Source organism: Bison bison, unplaced genomic scaffold (assembly GCF_000754665.1).
Source record: "Bison bison bison isolate TAMUID 2011002044 unplaced genomic scaffold, Bison_UMD1.0 scf7180017864230, whole genome shotgun sequence".
NCBI lineage: Eukaryota > Metazoa > Chordata > Mammalia > Artiodactyla > Bovidae > Bison > Bison bison.
In genome coordinates this window covers 568,118-583,601 of record NW_011494802.1, presented here as the reverse complement: position 1 = coordinate 583,601, position 15,484 = coordinate 568,118, and the positions used below count along the sequence as shown (strand labels likewise).

At 43.5% G+C, this 15,484-nt stretch overlaps 1 protein-coding gene and 1 pseudogene across 1 annotated transcript; both read left to right on the top strand.

Annotated features, from left to right (window-relative positions):
- Positions 1–2,496: 2,496 nt before the first annotated feature.
- LOC104992993 (olfactory receptor 2S2-like) lies at positions 2,497–3,456 on the top strand. Its single transcript, XM_010846056.1, has one exon. It carries the CDS (start codon positions 2,497–2,499, stop codon positions 3,454–3,456), a length of 960 nt encoding a protein of 319 aa, XP_010844358.1.
- An 11,444-nt stretch (positions 3,457–14,900) lies between these two features.
- LOC104993035 overlaps positions 14,901–15,484 on the top strand; it is a 1,318-nt pseudogene continuing 734 nt past the window's right edge.

Below are 15,484 nucleotides of genomic sequence, written 5' to 3'. Positions count from 1 at the left end.
TGATAAAGGTAAGCGCAGGATTTGGTGACACCAAAAGTTTCATCAGTGCAGTGGCATTTCTGCTTTCAGACTTGACCTAATGGAATAGGGTTGAGAAGCCAAGGTAGGAAGCCCTTCATGGATAAGGTGTTATTCTCACAGAGGTAAATAGACCCATCAAACTGCAAGAGTCTCTAAGGTCATCTAGCCTCACCCCACTTTGTGCAGAGAGGAAAGGGTTGCCTGGGACTCCACAGCTCATAATTTTTTCTCACACAGTTGTCCCTTCTTGATTAAAACTGTGAGGCTTTTTCTTCTTTTGTAGTTAAGAATCCAACATCCAGCAATAATAATGAGCCACGAATCTGGATCTAGTGATGATGACATGGAGGGAATATTTTCTTCACAGAATCCAGGTTTGGGGAAAAGTCTGGAGGGCTGGCTGACATAGAGTGAAAACCCAGCCTGGTACTGATTTACTGTCTCAGCACAGATATCCAGGTGGTACTGTGTTCTGGGCAGGTGAGCCATGCTCAAGTTGGGGGCCATTCTCAGTACTGACCAGCCTATGTAGTCAGTTTCTGGATGGTACATTTGCTCATGAGAAATATGTCTGTTTTAAAGTCCTGGGAGAAAAAGGGAGATGGACTCTTGTTTATCTTCATGCTGAAGCCAAGCTATTTCTGGACATTTGGAGGGCTGTCTGTGGAAGAGGGATTAATGTTGCAAAGAAGCAGATTTCGGCTCAATATCAAAGGGGAACTACTTCAAAGTGAAATGAGCCTCGCCAGGAAGCATAGCGCCCCACATCATTCAGGGAGCCAAAGACAGGCCAGAGAGCCACGAGGAACACAGCAAAGGGCTTTCCGCATTGGAAAGGGCACAGATTGCGAAATAAGTCCCAAGGCCTGTTGTCAATAGTGTTAGAGGCATTGTTCTGGTCGAGGATGACATAATTACTTGTGTGTGTGACTATGTGCGTGACTGTTTCCTCTGTTAGGTTTTGAGCCCCTTGAGGTTGTAGGCTGTGCCCTTCTTTGCTGTGATCCCAGCACCTAAAATAGTGCCTGCCTCAGCACAGATGCTCAATAAATATGTCAGCCTGAATTGAATTACTGTGGTGCTGGCTTGGTCACAGTTATAGTGCTGGGCACCACCAGAGAAATGTCTCAGAGCTCCCCAGGCAGGAAGGTTCCGTTATAGTCGAGGCAGGGGCTGGATGACTGAGAACATTTGAAGAGGTGGAGATATGGGAATTCATGAATATTTTAGATACAGAGCAAATAAAGGCAAATGCCCAACATCCTCAGTGTTACCTACCTTTTTTTTCCCACTAGTCCAGAATAAATCCTAGTTTGGGGAGCTCTTAGAAGTCTGAGGGGAGATTCAAGCTTCCCAGGAAGAAGGGCTGACAGGGCAGGACTCAGAACTGTGGAAACAGTCTCAGGGAGAAGCCAGTGCCTCTGGTGAGGCAGATGGAGAAAGAGGAAAAGAAGAGACAGTCCATCAGACTCTCCTTCAGCTTGGCCACAGTGCACGAAAGGGTCACTTGTGCCCCAGGTGTACCAAAGTGTCAACAAGAGGTGAAGGCCTTGGCACTGTGTCTGGGTTAATTCTCTCAATAGGCAACACCAGGCCAGAGCAGCTGTAGTCTCTCACCTTCCCCTAAGAAAGGAGGCTTGGTTTTCTGTTTTTTCCTGTTGTCAGTTTTCATTTATGTTGTCTTGTCTCCTGTGTGACTTACTCTTTTTCAATGTGTGCCAGGCGTTGTATTTGCAGAATTATTTGTGGACCTGATTTAGAGGTAGTGATGATGTTGCCTTCCTTCAAAGTAGATTTGTGTTTGCTTCTGGTAGGTATTTGGAAGCATCAAAAATTGGGGACCACCTCAGTCCAATTTCAGAGCTAGAGAAGATTTGAAGATAAGCTGCAGCACCTGTAAACACCTGTTTCTTTCTGATTAACTCTTATTCCTATGGTGTTGCCCTTTGGTTTGTTTCCAAAGGGAGGAGGCTTAGTTAGGGGTCCTTCACAGTGGGCCTTGCACTTCAGACCTGTCTCTACCTCCAGGAGGCTGTGAGTAACACTTCTTGGTCTCTCAGAGGCCACCTCCAGAAGGTGCAGATGCCCCAGCTGACACATAGCCTCAAAAGCCGGATATACTTCTCCTAATTCCTTTCTTCCTGCTGAATCCTGACTCTGTGATTCCTTGTCATCTTATCTGTCTTGCCAAGTACTTTACACAAAAGTTTTAAATCATTTGCCCAATTTAAAAGATTTTTCATCTGCAGATGAGTTAGTCCAAATTAACTCTTCATTCTTGCTGAAAAGAGAAGTAAAACACTGATCTCTATTATAATTTTTCTAGAGCCCCTTAGACATGACCAGATTGTCAGAGCTCTTCTCCAGTTGCTCAACAGGGCAGAGATTTTTGCCCTTATGCCCAGGCACTTTTGGAGTCAGAGAGTGCTGAGGTTGACTGTAGAGAGTTCCTGCAGGTGACAGAGCAGAGGCACTATGGACAGGTCCAATCAGACCTCCCCGCTGGTGGAGTTCATTCTCCTGGGCCTCTCAGCCTACCCAACGCTGGAGAAAACACTCTTTGTGCTCATCGTGCTCATGTACCTGGTGATCCTGCTGGGCAATGGGGTCCTCATCCTGGTGACCATCCTTGACTCCCGTCTGCACAAACCCATGTACTTCTTCCTGGGGAACCTCTCCTTCCTGGACATCTGCTACACAACCTCCTCAGTCCCCCTCATCCTTGACAGCTTCCTGACCCCCAGGAAAACTGTCTCTTTCTCAGCCTGTTTTGGGCAGATGTTCCTCTCCTTTGCCATGGGAGCTACAGAATGTGTGCTTCTGGGCATGATGGCGTTTGATCGCTATGTGGCCATCTGCAACCCCCTGAGGTATCCTGTAGTCATGAACAAGGTTGCCTCCAGGCCTATGGCTATTGGCTCCTGGGCAGCTGGTATCACCAACTCTGTAGTTCAGACATCCCAGGCTATGAGACTGCCATTCTGTGGGGACAATGTCATCAACCACTTCACCTGTGAGATCCTGGCTGTCCTGAAGTTGGCCTGTGCTGATATCTCCATCAATGTGGTCAGTATGGTCGTGGCCAATGTGATTTTCCTAGGAGTCCCAGTTCTGTTCATTTTTGTCTCCTATGTGTTCATCATTGCTACCATCCTGAGGATCCCCTCTGGAGAGGGGAGGAAAAAGGCCTTCTCCACCTGCTCTGCCCACCTCACAGTTGTGGTCATCTTCTACGGGACCATCCTCTTCATGTATGGGAAGCCCAAAAACAAGGACCCCCTGGGGGCAGACAAACAGGACCTTACAGACAAGCTCACCTCCCTCTTCTATGGGGTGGTGACCCCCATGCTCAACCCCATCATCTACAGCCTCAGGAACAAGGACGTGAAGGCTGCTGTGAGGAACCTGGTGAGTCAGACACACCTAACTGAGTGACCATCACAGATTCCCAGGCTGCCAGAGAACAAGACCCCCAAATTCCTCATTGTCTTCATGGGGAAATGATAACCCAGGGATGTCCTTAGGTTGTCAGTGGAAAGAGCCTTTTCATTTCTGGTACTGCTGGTCAGCTTCTTGGCTTCACCCAGAAACATACTGTATCATATCACAGCTGTATTTTGCTGCCTAAGTCTGAAATCCTCTGATACCAGAATTTGGTAAATATCCATTAAGAAGTTATAAATATAGTCAAAAGAGACAAATGGAAATTTTAGTGGTACTGAGACTATCAAGTATTTTGTTTGTTTGTTTTTTTTCTGTGTAGAACTGTTAACCAAAAGTGAGGTCTGGCTGCTTGTCGCTCAAAAGCCAATAAAGGGGCAAGTTGGGTAGGAAGGAAAGATTGCTTTATTTTGAAGTTTGGCAACTGAGGTAGGGGATGGCAGACTCCTGTCAAAGGTCAATTTCCACCCCACTCCCCCAATTGACAATCAGTGGGCAAGAACTTTTACAGGTGGGGAAAGGAACTACATGAAAAAACAGCACTGTCATCTCTTGACAATTGTCTTGAAATTGATAATGGGGTGGTCTGATCAGCATCACCTTGATTAAGTACAGTTAGTCTTCAGCTCCAGGGTCCATTCATTCTTATTTCTTTAAGGCCAGTTCTTGGAGTTGTGGCAGCTTATGTCATGGCTACAGTCTGGTCATCAAATTAACTTCTTCCACCTGGTAGGGGTTTTAGTGTCTATAAAATAGCTCAAAGGATATGGCTCAGAATATTATCTATAGCCCTTGAGAAGTAACTAAAAGCCCTTGACTTTTTTTTTAATGATGAAACTATCATTTTTTTGTCCTGTTTGTTTTCCTTGTATCAGTTTTCTCTTCCTGTGTAGCAAATCACCACAATATAGCAGCTTAAATCAATGCTCATTTATTAGTTCACAGTTCAGAAATCCAGCATGACATGACTTGGTTCTTTTCTCAGGGTATCAAATGGCTAAAACCACAAAGTGTCAGCTGCATTAAGTTTTCATCTGGAGGCTCTGAGGAAAAATCCACTTTCAAGCATATTTATGTTGCAGAATTCAATTTTGTGTAGCCATGGGATTGAATTCCCCATTTCCTTTTTGCATGGCCCCTCCATCTTCATGTCAGTAATGGCGCATCAAATTCTTCTAGTGCTTTGAATCTTTGGTTTCTCTTTCTGCTACTAGCCAGAGAAAAACTCTTTGCCTTTAGAGGATTCATGGTTAGGTCAGGCCCACCTGGATAATCTCTATGTTAAGGCCAATTATGTCATCATTTTTTACAGTCCTGGGGATTATACAGAGTATTTACACCAGGGAGGGAAAATCTTGGGGACATCTTAGAATCCTGCCTCCCACAGGTGTAACCCCTGTTCTTCTGGGCTATGCACAGTGGATTTCCATAGAATTGGAGAAGGTCTGGGGCAGAGAAGCAGAAAGATGGATGGTGTTTGAAGTGGAATACTGTTAGCTCAAGGTGAGTCTAACTTGCACAAACTGTCCACACAGCTGTGGCTGAAATCATACTGGGACTGAAAGATTGGTAAGTGAGGTACTGTAGCATTTGCTAATTATGGATAGATGGATGGAGTCAAACTCATATTACATCATAAAGATGCCATAGAGCTTCCTCTATACACATTGCTTCCAAAGGGATCTATTCCATCTTCAACCCAGTGACACTTGCAGTTTTCTTGTAGCCATAGTTCACTGGACCGGAGCAACTGTGACCCCAGATGAGGTTATCTATAGATTTGAGAGTAATATATCCGACTGAGGGCTTCCCAGGTGGTGCTGGTGGTAAAGAACCTGCCTGCCAATCCAGGAGACATAAGAGAAATGGGTTCGATCCCTGGGTTAGGAAGATCCCCGGAGGAGGGCATGGCAACCCACTCCAATATTCTTGCCTGGAGGATCCCATGGACAGAGGAGCCTGGCAGGCTGCAGTCCACAGGGTCACAAAGAGTCAGACATGACTGAAGTGACTAAGCATGCATGCACTCACATATCGACTGAAGCGAAAGGGTGAATTGGGCTAGTTAATGTGATCTTTGCGGAACTTGGAATTAAGAAACAGGGAGACAAAATCAATTTGCTGCTGCTGCTAAGTCACTTCAGGCATGTCCAACTCTGTGGGACCCCATAGACGGCAGCCCACCAGGCTCCCCCATCCCTGGGATTCTCCAGGCAAAACACTGGAGTGGGTTGCCATTTCCTTCTCCAATGCATGAGAGGAAAAGTGAAAGTGAAGTCACTCAGTCATGTCTGACTCTTAGCGACCCCATGGACTGCAGCCTACCAGACTCCTTCATCCATGGGATTTTCCAGGCGAGAGTACTGGAGTGGGTTGCCATTGCCTTCTCCCAAAATCAGTTTAATGAGACCCAAATCAGAAATGACCCACCAAAGATTCCATGAGGTAGGGTTGGTATTATGGTGGTAGGGTGGGAAGCAAAAGCTATCAGTCAGCAGATGAAGCCCATTAGAAAAAAGAAAAGAAAAACAAAAGAGAAAAAAAAATGTAGAAAGTGTCTGTCTCATTAGTAGAGGAGATTCAAAAGGTGAACCCATGAATTCTGTTTCTGGGTTTCCTGGAGCTTCTTGCTATCAAGAACATTCTTGAACTTCCCTGGTGGCGCAATGGATAAGAATCTACCTGCCAATGCAGGGAACATGGATTTAATTCTTGGTCTGGGGAGATTCCACATGACATGGAGCAACTAAGCCTGTGCACCACAACTACTGAGTCCACGTTCTAGAGCCTCCAAGTCACAACTGCTGAGTCCACAAGCCACAGCTACTGAAGCCCAGGTGACCTAGATCCTGTTTGCTGCAACAGGAGAAGCTACCATGATGAGAAGCCTCTGGACCATATTGAAGAGTAGCCCCTGCTTCTCTCTGCTAGAGAAAGCCTGTGAAAAGCAACAAAGTCTCAGTGCAGCCAAAAATAAATACATAAAATTTTTAAAAAGAACATTTTCCATTTCTCAATCCTTTCACTTTTCCCGGTTAAGAATCTTGTTCTTTGATTTATATAAAATTCCATAATTGCCCCCAAATGCATCTTTTCTTAGAACCACCACCACAATAGAACTTTCCCTGAGATAGCCTGAGTGGATCTTAGTTTCTTATAACCAAAAGAGCAAAACTAGGTCAGGATAAGAGTTATTAAGAACCCAGCTGCTCACAACCAATCCTGGCTCCCAATAGGGATACTCAGGCTGATCTGCTTGGTTGCAGTTAATGCTGGTTCAGTGTTCCCTTGAGAATTAATTTAGAGGACCCTGAATATTATGAGGAGGAGACTCTAAGTATTACAAGGAAGAGGAGAAGAGAATGGGAGGTCCATTAACCATCCCCAAGTAGATTACTACAACAGCTACTTCTATCCCCGCCCCCTCAAATTGGCAGGTGGCTGTTCAGGAAGGTAGACATGAGATAGGTTTGGTGTCTATCAGACAACAGAAGCCATCATAGACCAGATTGATTCACTTGCCCTTCTTTGTTCCAGTAGAGGAAGTCATATCCCAGACTATACAAACAAGAGCACCAGTGCCTTTTAGTTCTGCCTCTAGCATAATATACTTGCCTCATGAATGTATTGCTATGATTTATGTCAGAGGTTGTTCTGTTTGTGTTTTCTTCTAAGACTTTTATGGTTTCAGTATTACATTTAGGTTTTTAATCCATTTTGAGTTTATTTTTGTATATAGTGTGAGAAAATGTTCTAATTTTGTTATTTTATATGTAGCTGTCCTGTTTTCCCAGCACCACTATTAAAGAGACTATCTTTTCTCCATTGGATATTCTTGCCTCCTTTGTCATAGATTGACCAAAAGTGCATGGGTTTATTTCTAGGCTCTCTATTCTGTTCCATTAATCTATGTATCTGTTTTTGTTCCAGTACCATACTATTTTGATTACTGTAGCTTTGTAGTATAGTCTGAGTCAAGGAATGTGATACTTCCAATTCTGTTCTTTCACAAGATTGTTTTGGCTCTTCAGGGTCTTTTGTACTTCAATAAAAATTTTAAAATTATTTATTTTTGTTCTTGAAGAATAAATAAAAAATTATTTATTTTGTGCATCTTTTTAAAAGATTGCTTTAAATCTGTAGATTCAATTCAAAACATTTCCTCTGGTATCAGGAACAAGACAAGGGTTCTCACTCTTGCCATTTTTATTCAACACAGTATTGGAAAACCTAGTCATGGCAACCAGACAAGAAGAAGAAATAAAAGAAATCCAAATTGGAAGGGAAGAATACAGCTGCCACTGTTTGCAGATGACATGATATTATACATAAAAACAAAGACACTGCCAAAAAACTACTAGAGCTTATCAATGAATCCAGTAAAGTTGCATAATACAAAATTACTGTACAGAAATCTGTTGCATTTCTACACACTAACAATGAACTATCAGAAAGAAAAATTAAGGAAACAGTCCACTTATAATCACATCAAAAAGAATAAAATACCTAGGAATAGGCTTGCCTAAGGAGGTAAAAGACCTGTATAGTCAGAAAACTATAAGACATTGTTGAAAGAAATTGAAGATGACATTAAACAGATGGGAAGATATACTGTGTTCCTTGATTGGAAGAATTGATTTTGTTAAAATAACCATACTACTGATATTATCCTGCTAAAAGAAAATCTGTGTTGATCATTTTTTTCCCCTTTATTGGAGTAAACTCATGACAGATTGACATGAAAAAAAATCTGAGGAAATAAATAACACTACCCGAGGCAAATCTACAATTCAGTAAATTGCCCTTAAAAAAAAAAAGTACATTTGTACATCCCTTGGCTGAGTAATCTGAGAGCATTTTAATCCAGCTCCAATTTGCCAAAGATTACCATAAGGCTACTATTATGAGCACATCGGTTTTAGCTGTCAGAATAAGATGTCTCTGATGAGAGGCCGTTGTCGTCACCCTTTGTCCTCACCCAGCCAGCGCCAACCTCCTTCCACTTACATAAACATTGTTATAAAAAGGCCAACTGTCATACTCCATCCTTCGTTATGGATTTGTAATCAGTTTGCACTCACAATCCCAGATATATCTTTTCTTTGGCTCTACTTCATAGTGATGAATGTGATTCCTGTACCTGGGTTCTACATTCAATGAAGAATCTGCAAAATTCACATCACAGTCATGGGTTCATCCATATTTTCCTTTGGTCTTTCCCATCCAGTAAATTCTCCTCTTGTACCACTTTGTCTAAATTTATCACTTATATCATGAAGTTTTAGAAGTATGTGCTGGAAAAAGCATTCAAATTCCTTATGCTATTCTTGAGTTAACTGAAATACTTGGTTCTAGTGTCATTGGAGATCAGTTGTTGCCCAGTATTTTCCCACATCTCTTGGTACTGTTTTTGTTGCACTCTATAAGTTTTGGCATATTGTATTTTATTTTTGTTTGTCTTGAGATATTTTCTAATTTCCTTTTTTTATTTCTTTTTTGACCCAATGGTTGCTTACAAGTGTGTTGTTTAATTTCCACACATTTGAATTTTCCAGTTTTACTTCTGCTATTGATTTTAGTTTCATTTGATTGTGATAAGAAAAGATACTTGGCATAATTTCATTGTTAAGTTTGTTAAGACTTGTTTTGTGACCTAAGATATGATCTATCCTGGAGAAAGTTCCAGTTATACCTGAAAAAAAACATATATTCTGCTACTTTTAGGTAGAAGTATTGTATTGATAAAAGATATCGAGACTGAGAAGTCCCATGGTCTGCCATCTACATGCTAGAGCACCAGAAAAACCAAGGTATGATTCAATGAGAATCTGAAGACCCAAGAATCAGGAGCTCCAATGTCTGAGGGAAGAAGATGACATTCCAGCTCAAGAAGAGCCATAATTAACTTTTAACTCATTTTTCTCAATACAGAGGGTGAATGCCCTGAAGACTGAGCCAGTGTGTTACTCCTCTACATGTGGCTGCCTCCCACTCCACCTTGAATAACAGTGTCCATAGTGATGGTCTCGCATGGAGCCTCAGGGCTCTGTATCCATGCCTGGCCTGTGTTGTACTGCTGTCAGTGACTCAGATGAAGAATTGAGGATGCACAGAGGAAGGAAGCTGAAGGATCCAGAAAGAACACAGCATGATGCTTCATGGAGCCTAACCACTCTGGGGATGAGTAGTCATTCTAAAATCAAACTCTAACTCTCCTTCCAAAACTGCTGCAAGTCCAGGCTGAGGGTGACAGAATTGCTTCTGTCACCCTCCTTTCAGGGGAAAGGACCTGGGGGCTGAGTGAGCTGCAGGATGATTTGCCATCAGGCTCCAGGCTAAGGCTGATGTCTTTATCAGAATATGTTGACCAAAGAAAGGAGAAGAAGACATGAAAAGGAGGGAGGGAGGCAGCAAGCAAAAAACCTTCTTCAGGGCCTTCAGTGTAACTGGATCTTTGGGGTTTTATCCCAGAAGAATACAAAGTTTCTAAACTGAGTACAACTCACTTTCCAAACTGTAAATGACTTTCAGGACTAAACTGGTCCCCAAAAGGAAACTGAGACTCAATTTCCTTTCTATAGGCAATGGCCAGTTCTTTGGAGATTGTTCCTGGAGCACCAAGGCAGGAGGACTGGGGAGGCCTGGACCTTCACCAATTGCAGGGCCTGACACATTCCCACTCTTCCTGCACTGGGTGCCTTGGATCCAGTGTGGCTATTTCTGACAACTGGCCTGTCCCCAACCCTTAGGAGAGTGATCACTCTTTCACACCATGTTTCTGATAAAGGTAAGTGAAGGTTTTGATAAAAGGACTCAGATTCTCATTAGCACAAACTCATTTCTAAGAATAGATTGTTTTTAAAAAATCTTTTGGGGTTGTTTTTTCTCCTTGTACCTTTAAAAAATATTTTATGTATTTTTTTTTTCTGCGCTGGGTCTTCGTTGCTGCCTGGGCTTTTCTCTAGTTGCAGCAAGTAGGGGCTACTCTCTAGTCGCAGTGCATAGACTTCTCATTGTGTGGCTTCTCTTGTTGCAGAGCATGGGCTCTAGGGAGAGTGAGCTTAAGTAACTGCAGCATGTAGTAGGCTCAGTAGCTGTGGCTCCCAAGCCCTAGATCACAGGCTCAATAGTTGTTGAGCATGAGATTAGTTGCTTTGTGGCATGTGGGATCTTCCCAGATCAACCTGTGTGTCCTGCATTGGCAGGATTCTTTACCACTGAGCCACTAGGGAAGCCCTAAGAATAGATGATTGTTCAGTGGAATAGGTCTCAAAATGGGGGGAAAGAGATGATTTCAGTGGTATGGCAAGTGCTGGATGCAGCACAATCCAACCTGGTGGGATATAATATCCAGAAAGATATCTCATAATTATTCAGGAACTGTGGACAGTTCCTCTAAACTATATGACATTTTTTTGGATGCTGTAAGAGTAACAAGATTGGTTCTATATCATCTTATTGCCAAAACCAACCTATTTCTAAATATTTAGAGGGCATGGGGAAAGAACCAACTTTGTTTGAAGGCTGCAAAGGGTAGAACCAGATGGAATTTGTAGGGAGGCAGAACTGTCTGTCTATGGGAACTACTTTAAAATGAAATAAACCTCAGCAAGCAGAGAGCCTGCTTCACTCAAGTATTCCAGCTGAGGCCAGAGCACCATAATCAAAGAAGTAGTGGACCTGCATTCTTTGAGAGTGGGATGGGGAGGTTGGTTTATTTAGACCCTTAGGACCCTGCCACACCTGGGTCTACAGTTGTCTGTCAAAATAATGAAAGCCAGAATTGAAGGATGGCCAGTATGGTGTGTTTTAGGAAGCCCTGAATAAGCAGGTAGCTTCCACCCCATAATTGTTTCTACAACTATTTTTGTGCATCTATTTAAAAGACGTTTACTCCTTGGAAGAAAAGTTATGACCAACCAAAGTTATGACATTACTTTGCCAACAAAGGTCCATATAGTCAAGGCTATGGTTTTTCCAGTAGTATGTATGGATTTGAGAGTTGGACTATAAAGAAAGCTGAGCACCAAAGAATTGATGCTTTTGAACTGTGGTGTTGAAGAAGATTCCTGTAAGTCCCTTGGAGTGCAAGGAGATCAAATCAGTCCATCCTAAAGGAAATCAGCCCTGAATATTCATTGGAAGGACTGATGTTGAAGCTGAAACTTCAATGCTTTGGCCACCTGATGCGAAGAACTGACTCATTTGAGAAGACCCTGATGCTGGGAAAGATTGAAAGCAGGAGAAGGGAATGACAGAGGATGAGATGGTTGGATGGCATCACCGACTCAAAGGATGTGAATTTGAGTAAACTCCGGGAGTTGGTGATGGACAGGGAGGCCTGGCGTGCTGCAGCCCATGGGGTCACAATGAGTCAGACATGACTGAGCGACTAAACTGAACTGCACTGGAAGAAAGTATTTTGGAAAATCTTTTCAAACATGAATTACTTCCAAATCAAATTTATTGGGCTTAAGTGATGCCAAAGGGAAACATTCCTCATCTTTATTCTTATGACAGGAAGGAGGAGGTTGGAACCGTGCTTCCACTCATGAATAAGCCATATGTCTTCCTTCCTCCAGTGGAAGAGGAGCTGTTCAAGGGGATTCATAACATCCAGCCCCTGGGTCAGAGAGGGACTCTGACCTCAGAGGTACAGGGCCCCTGACAGAGTTCCTGCAGACCCCACCTTTGTGGGGAAGAGGTCAGGGGAGACAGGCAGTCAGTCATTTATGTCATTTAAGTCATTCTGACCTTTGCATTTAGGGGCAGAGGGTATAATGTGACTGGTAATAGGGCCTCAGAAAAGCCCAAGGAAGGTGAAGATGGCTTGTCTTCAGAACCTATCACTGAATATTGCTTATTCCAGGAAAGTCTTTTGATCAAGCAAATGTCCGGCAAGAAATCACGAAAGTCTCTAAAGACTTTGATTTGTTTGTCTGTTGGTGTCTGTTTTTTAAAAGTCCTAAGGGCAGAATGGAATACCTGGGATACAAAGTTAGGATTGTGTTCTCAACTTTGGCCAAACATTGAAGCCATCTGGGGAGTTTTAACAAGACCTGATGCCTGGATTCTATCATAGACATTTGGATTTTCCTGGCGCAGGGTATGACCCAGGAAAAGAGGAGAATTAAGAGAATCATCTTTATCTTTAGATCTCTGATGAGCTATTATGGGGCAGAAAGGGGTGACATGCTGTATGTGTCCCCAGAGAGCAGAACTAGAATTAGAATTAGGAAGATATTAAGAGATTTGACCCAAGAGACAAAATTTTCAGATGATACAAGATTTATAAAGCTTGAATGGGCTTCCTAAAAAGGTAATGAGATCTTCATTGGTGGACAGGAATATTGCTTAATAATCCTGTTGGATTATTGGATGTAGCTTGGATGTACAATGAAAAAATCAGTGAGACTAGATGTTTAGAATTCTCTTTTCTAAGGTTGAGGTCTTCAGAGTCAGGGATGAGGCATTAGCCTGACTTCAGTGGCAATGGACTGAGAAATCAATCGGGGAACTGGGGCTCTCCAGAGGCTGAGATGGTGGCTGTTAAATGCAGCCTGGTTTCCCGGAGCATCAGTTCAAACTGGCCAGGATGGCACTGCAGCCAGGGGGATGATTAACACCTTAGAATGCATCCATACTCCACAACACAGCTGCCCAAATCCAGCCCTCACCCTCCTTACCTTCCCCAGGTGACCTTTCTGTCCAGCCTGCCCTTTCAAAGTGACCCATCAGTATCCTCTCCCTGGAACTGGTTGTCTCTTTTGGAGCCAGTGCATCATTCCTGAAAGGCTGTGGGGTTTCAGAGTCAAGTGTGAGTGAGTCATGTTGGCTGATGAATGGAGAGAGGAAGACAGGATAGGGTGAAGGGACAGATGAGAGATGGCCTGGGGCCTGGTTGTCTATTACAGGAGGAAAGGGGAAGGTCAAAAGATATTTCTATGAGGATACCATGAAGCAAAGAAAGCCTGCCAAGAGCCGTGGCTTCAGGGCTGATCATTTCACCAGCCTTGGACACCAAGGGAGAAAAGCATGAAGTGAACCTGGTCTCACTTTTCTGACAAAGATTTTTTTTTAATTTATTTATTTTTAACTGGAGAATAATTGCTTTACAATGTTGTGTTGGTTTCTGCCATACATCAACATGAATCAGCCATAGGTATACGTATATCCCCTCCCTCTTGAAACTCCCTTCCAACTCCCACCTGCCACCCCATCTTACCCCTCTAGGTTGTCACAGAGCACCAGATTGAGCTCCCTGCATCATACAGCAGATTCCCACTGGCTGTCTATTTTACATGTGGTAATGTACATGTGGAAGCAAACTGTGGAAAGCTCTTAAAGAGATGGAAATACAGACCATCTTACCTGTCTCCTGAGAAACCTGTATGTGGGTCAAGAAGCAACAGTTAGAACCCTGTATGGAACAACTGATTGGTTCGGGATTGAGAAAGGAGTATGGCAGGGCTGTCTGTTGTCACCCTGTTTATTTAACCTATATGCTGAGCATATCATGAGAAATGCCAGCCTGGATGAGTTAAAAGCTGGAATCAAGATAGGTGGGAGAAACATCAACAACCTCAGATATGTGGATGTTACCACTTTAATGGCAGAAAGCAAAGAGCAACTAAAGAACCTCTTGATGAGAGTGAACGAGGAGAGTGAAAAAGCCAGCTTAAAACTAAATATTAAAAAAAAAACTAAGATCATGGCATCCGGCCCCATTACTTAATAGCAAATAGAAGGGGAAGAGGTGTAAGTAGTGACAGATTTCCTCTTCTTGGGCTCTAAAATCACTTCAGATGATGACTGCAGCCATGAAGTCAGAAGACAATTGCTTCTTGGCAGGAAAGCTATGACAAACCTAGACAGTGTGTTGAAAAGCAGAGACATTACTCTGCCAACAAAGGTCCATAGAGTCAAGGCTATGGTCTTCCCAGTGGTCACATATGGTTGTGAGAGTTAGTAGAGCACCAAAGAATTGATGCCCCTTTGAACTGTGGTGCTGGAGAAGACTCTTGAGAGTTCCTTGGACAGCAAGGAGATCAAGCCAGTCAATCTTTAGGGAAATCAACCCTGAATACTCATTGGAAGGACTGATGCTGAAACTGAAGCTCCAGTATTTTTGTCTCCTAATGCGAACAGATGACTCATTGCAAAAGTCCCTGATTCTGGGAATGATGGAGGGCAGAAGGAGAAGAAGGTATAAGAGCATGAGACGGCTGGATGGCATCACCAGTACAATGAACACGAACTTGGGCAAACTTCAGGAGATGGTGAGGGATAGGGAGGCCTAGCACACTGCAGTTCATGGGGTCGCGAAGAGTTAGACTCAACTGGGTGACTGAACAACAATTTATGTTTCAATGCTACTCTCTCTGACCAAGATTTAACAAGAGAAGTCCACCATCTAGGATATTTCAGTAGAAATGAGTATGTCTGATCAGGTAAGTTAAATCACCACAGGGGCATCTCAGATGTCTCTTGCACAGAGGGTGGCTTAAGATGACAAACTAGATTCCTTCTAGTCCCTAGAATCTTACTGAGAACCGCAGAGAAACCATCATTGTTAAAGTTGTTTTCCTCTTGCTCAGCAGAGAGGGCATTCCTCACTAGCAAGCCAGCACTTCAATGAGAGAGTGCTGAGGTTGAGCTTCTGAGTTCCTGCAGGTGACAGAGCAGAGGCGCTGTGGACGGGTCCAATCAGACCTCCCCACTGGTGGAGTTCATTTGCCTGGGCCTGTCAGCCCCCCCAAAGCTGGAGAAAGCTCTTTGTGCTCATCCTGCTCTTGTACCTGGTGATCCTGCTGGGCAATGGGGTTCTCATCCTGGTGACCATCCTTGACTCCCGTCTGCACACACCCATGTACTTCTTCCTGGGGAACCTCTCCTTCCTGGACATCTGCTACACAACCTCCTCAGTCCCCCTCATCCTTGACAGCTTCCTGACTCCCAGGAAAACCATCCCATTCTCAGCCTGTGCCATGCAGATGGTCCTCTCCTTCACCATGGTGGGAAC

Bases quoted from the DNA above. Each gene is read 5' to 3' on its own strand.
- LOC104992993 (XM_010846056.1), top strand. From the start codon at position 2,497: ATGGACAGGTCCAATCAGACCTCCCCGCTGGTGGAGTTCATTCTCCTG.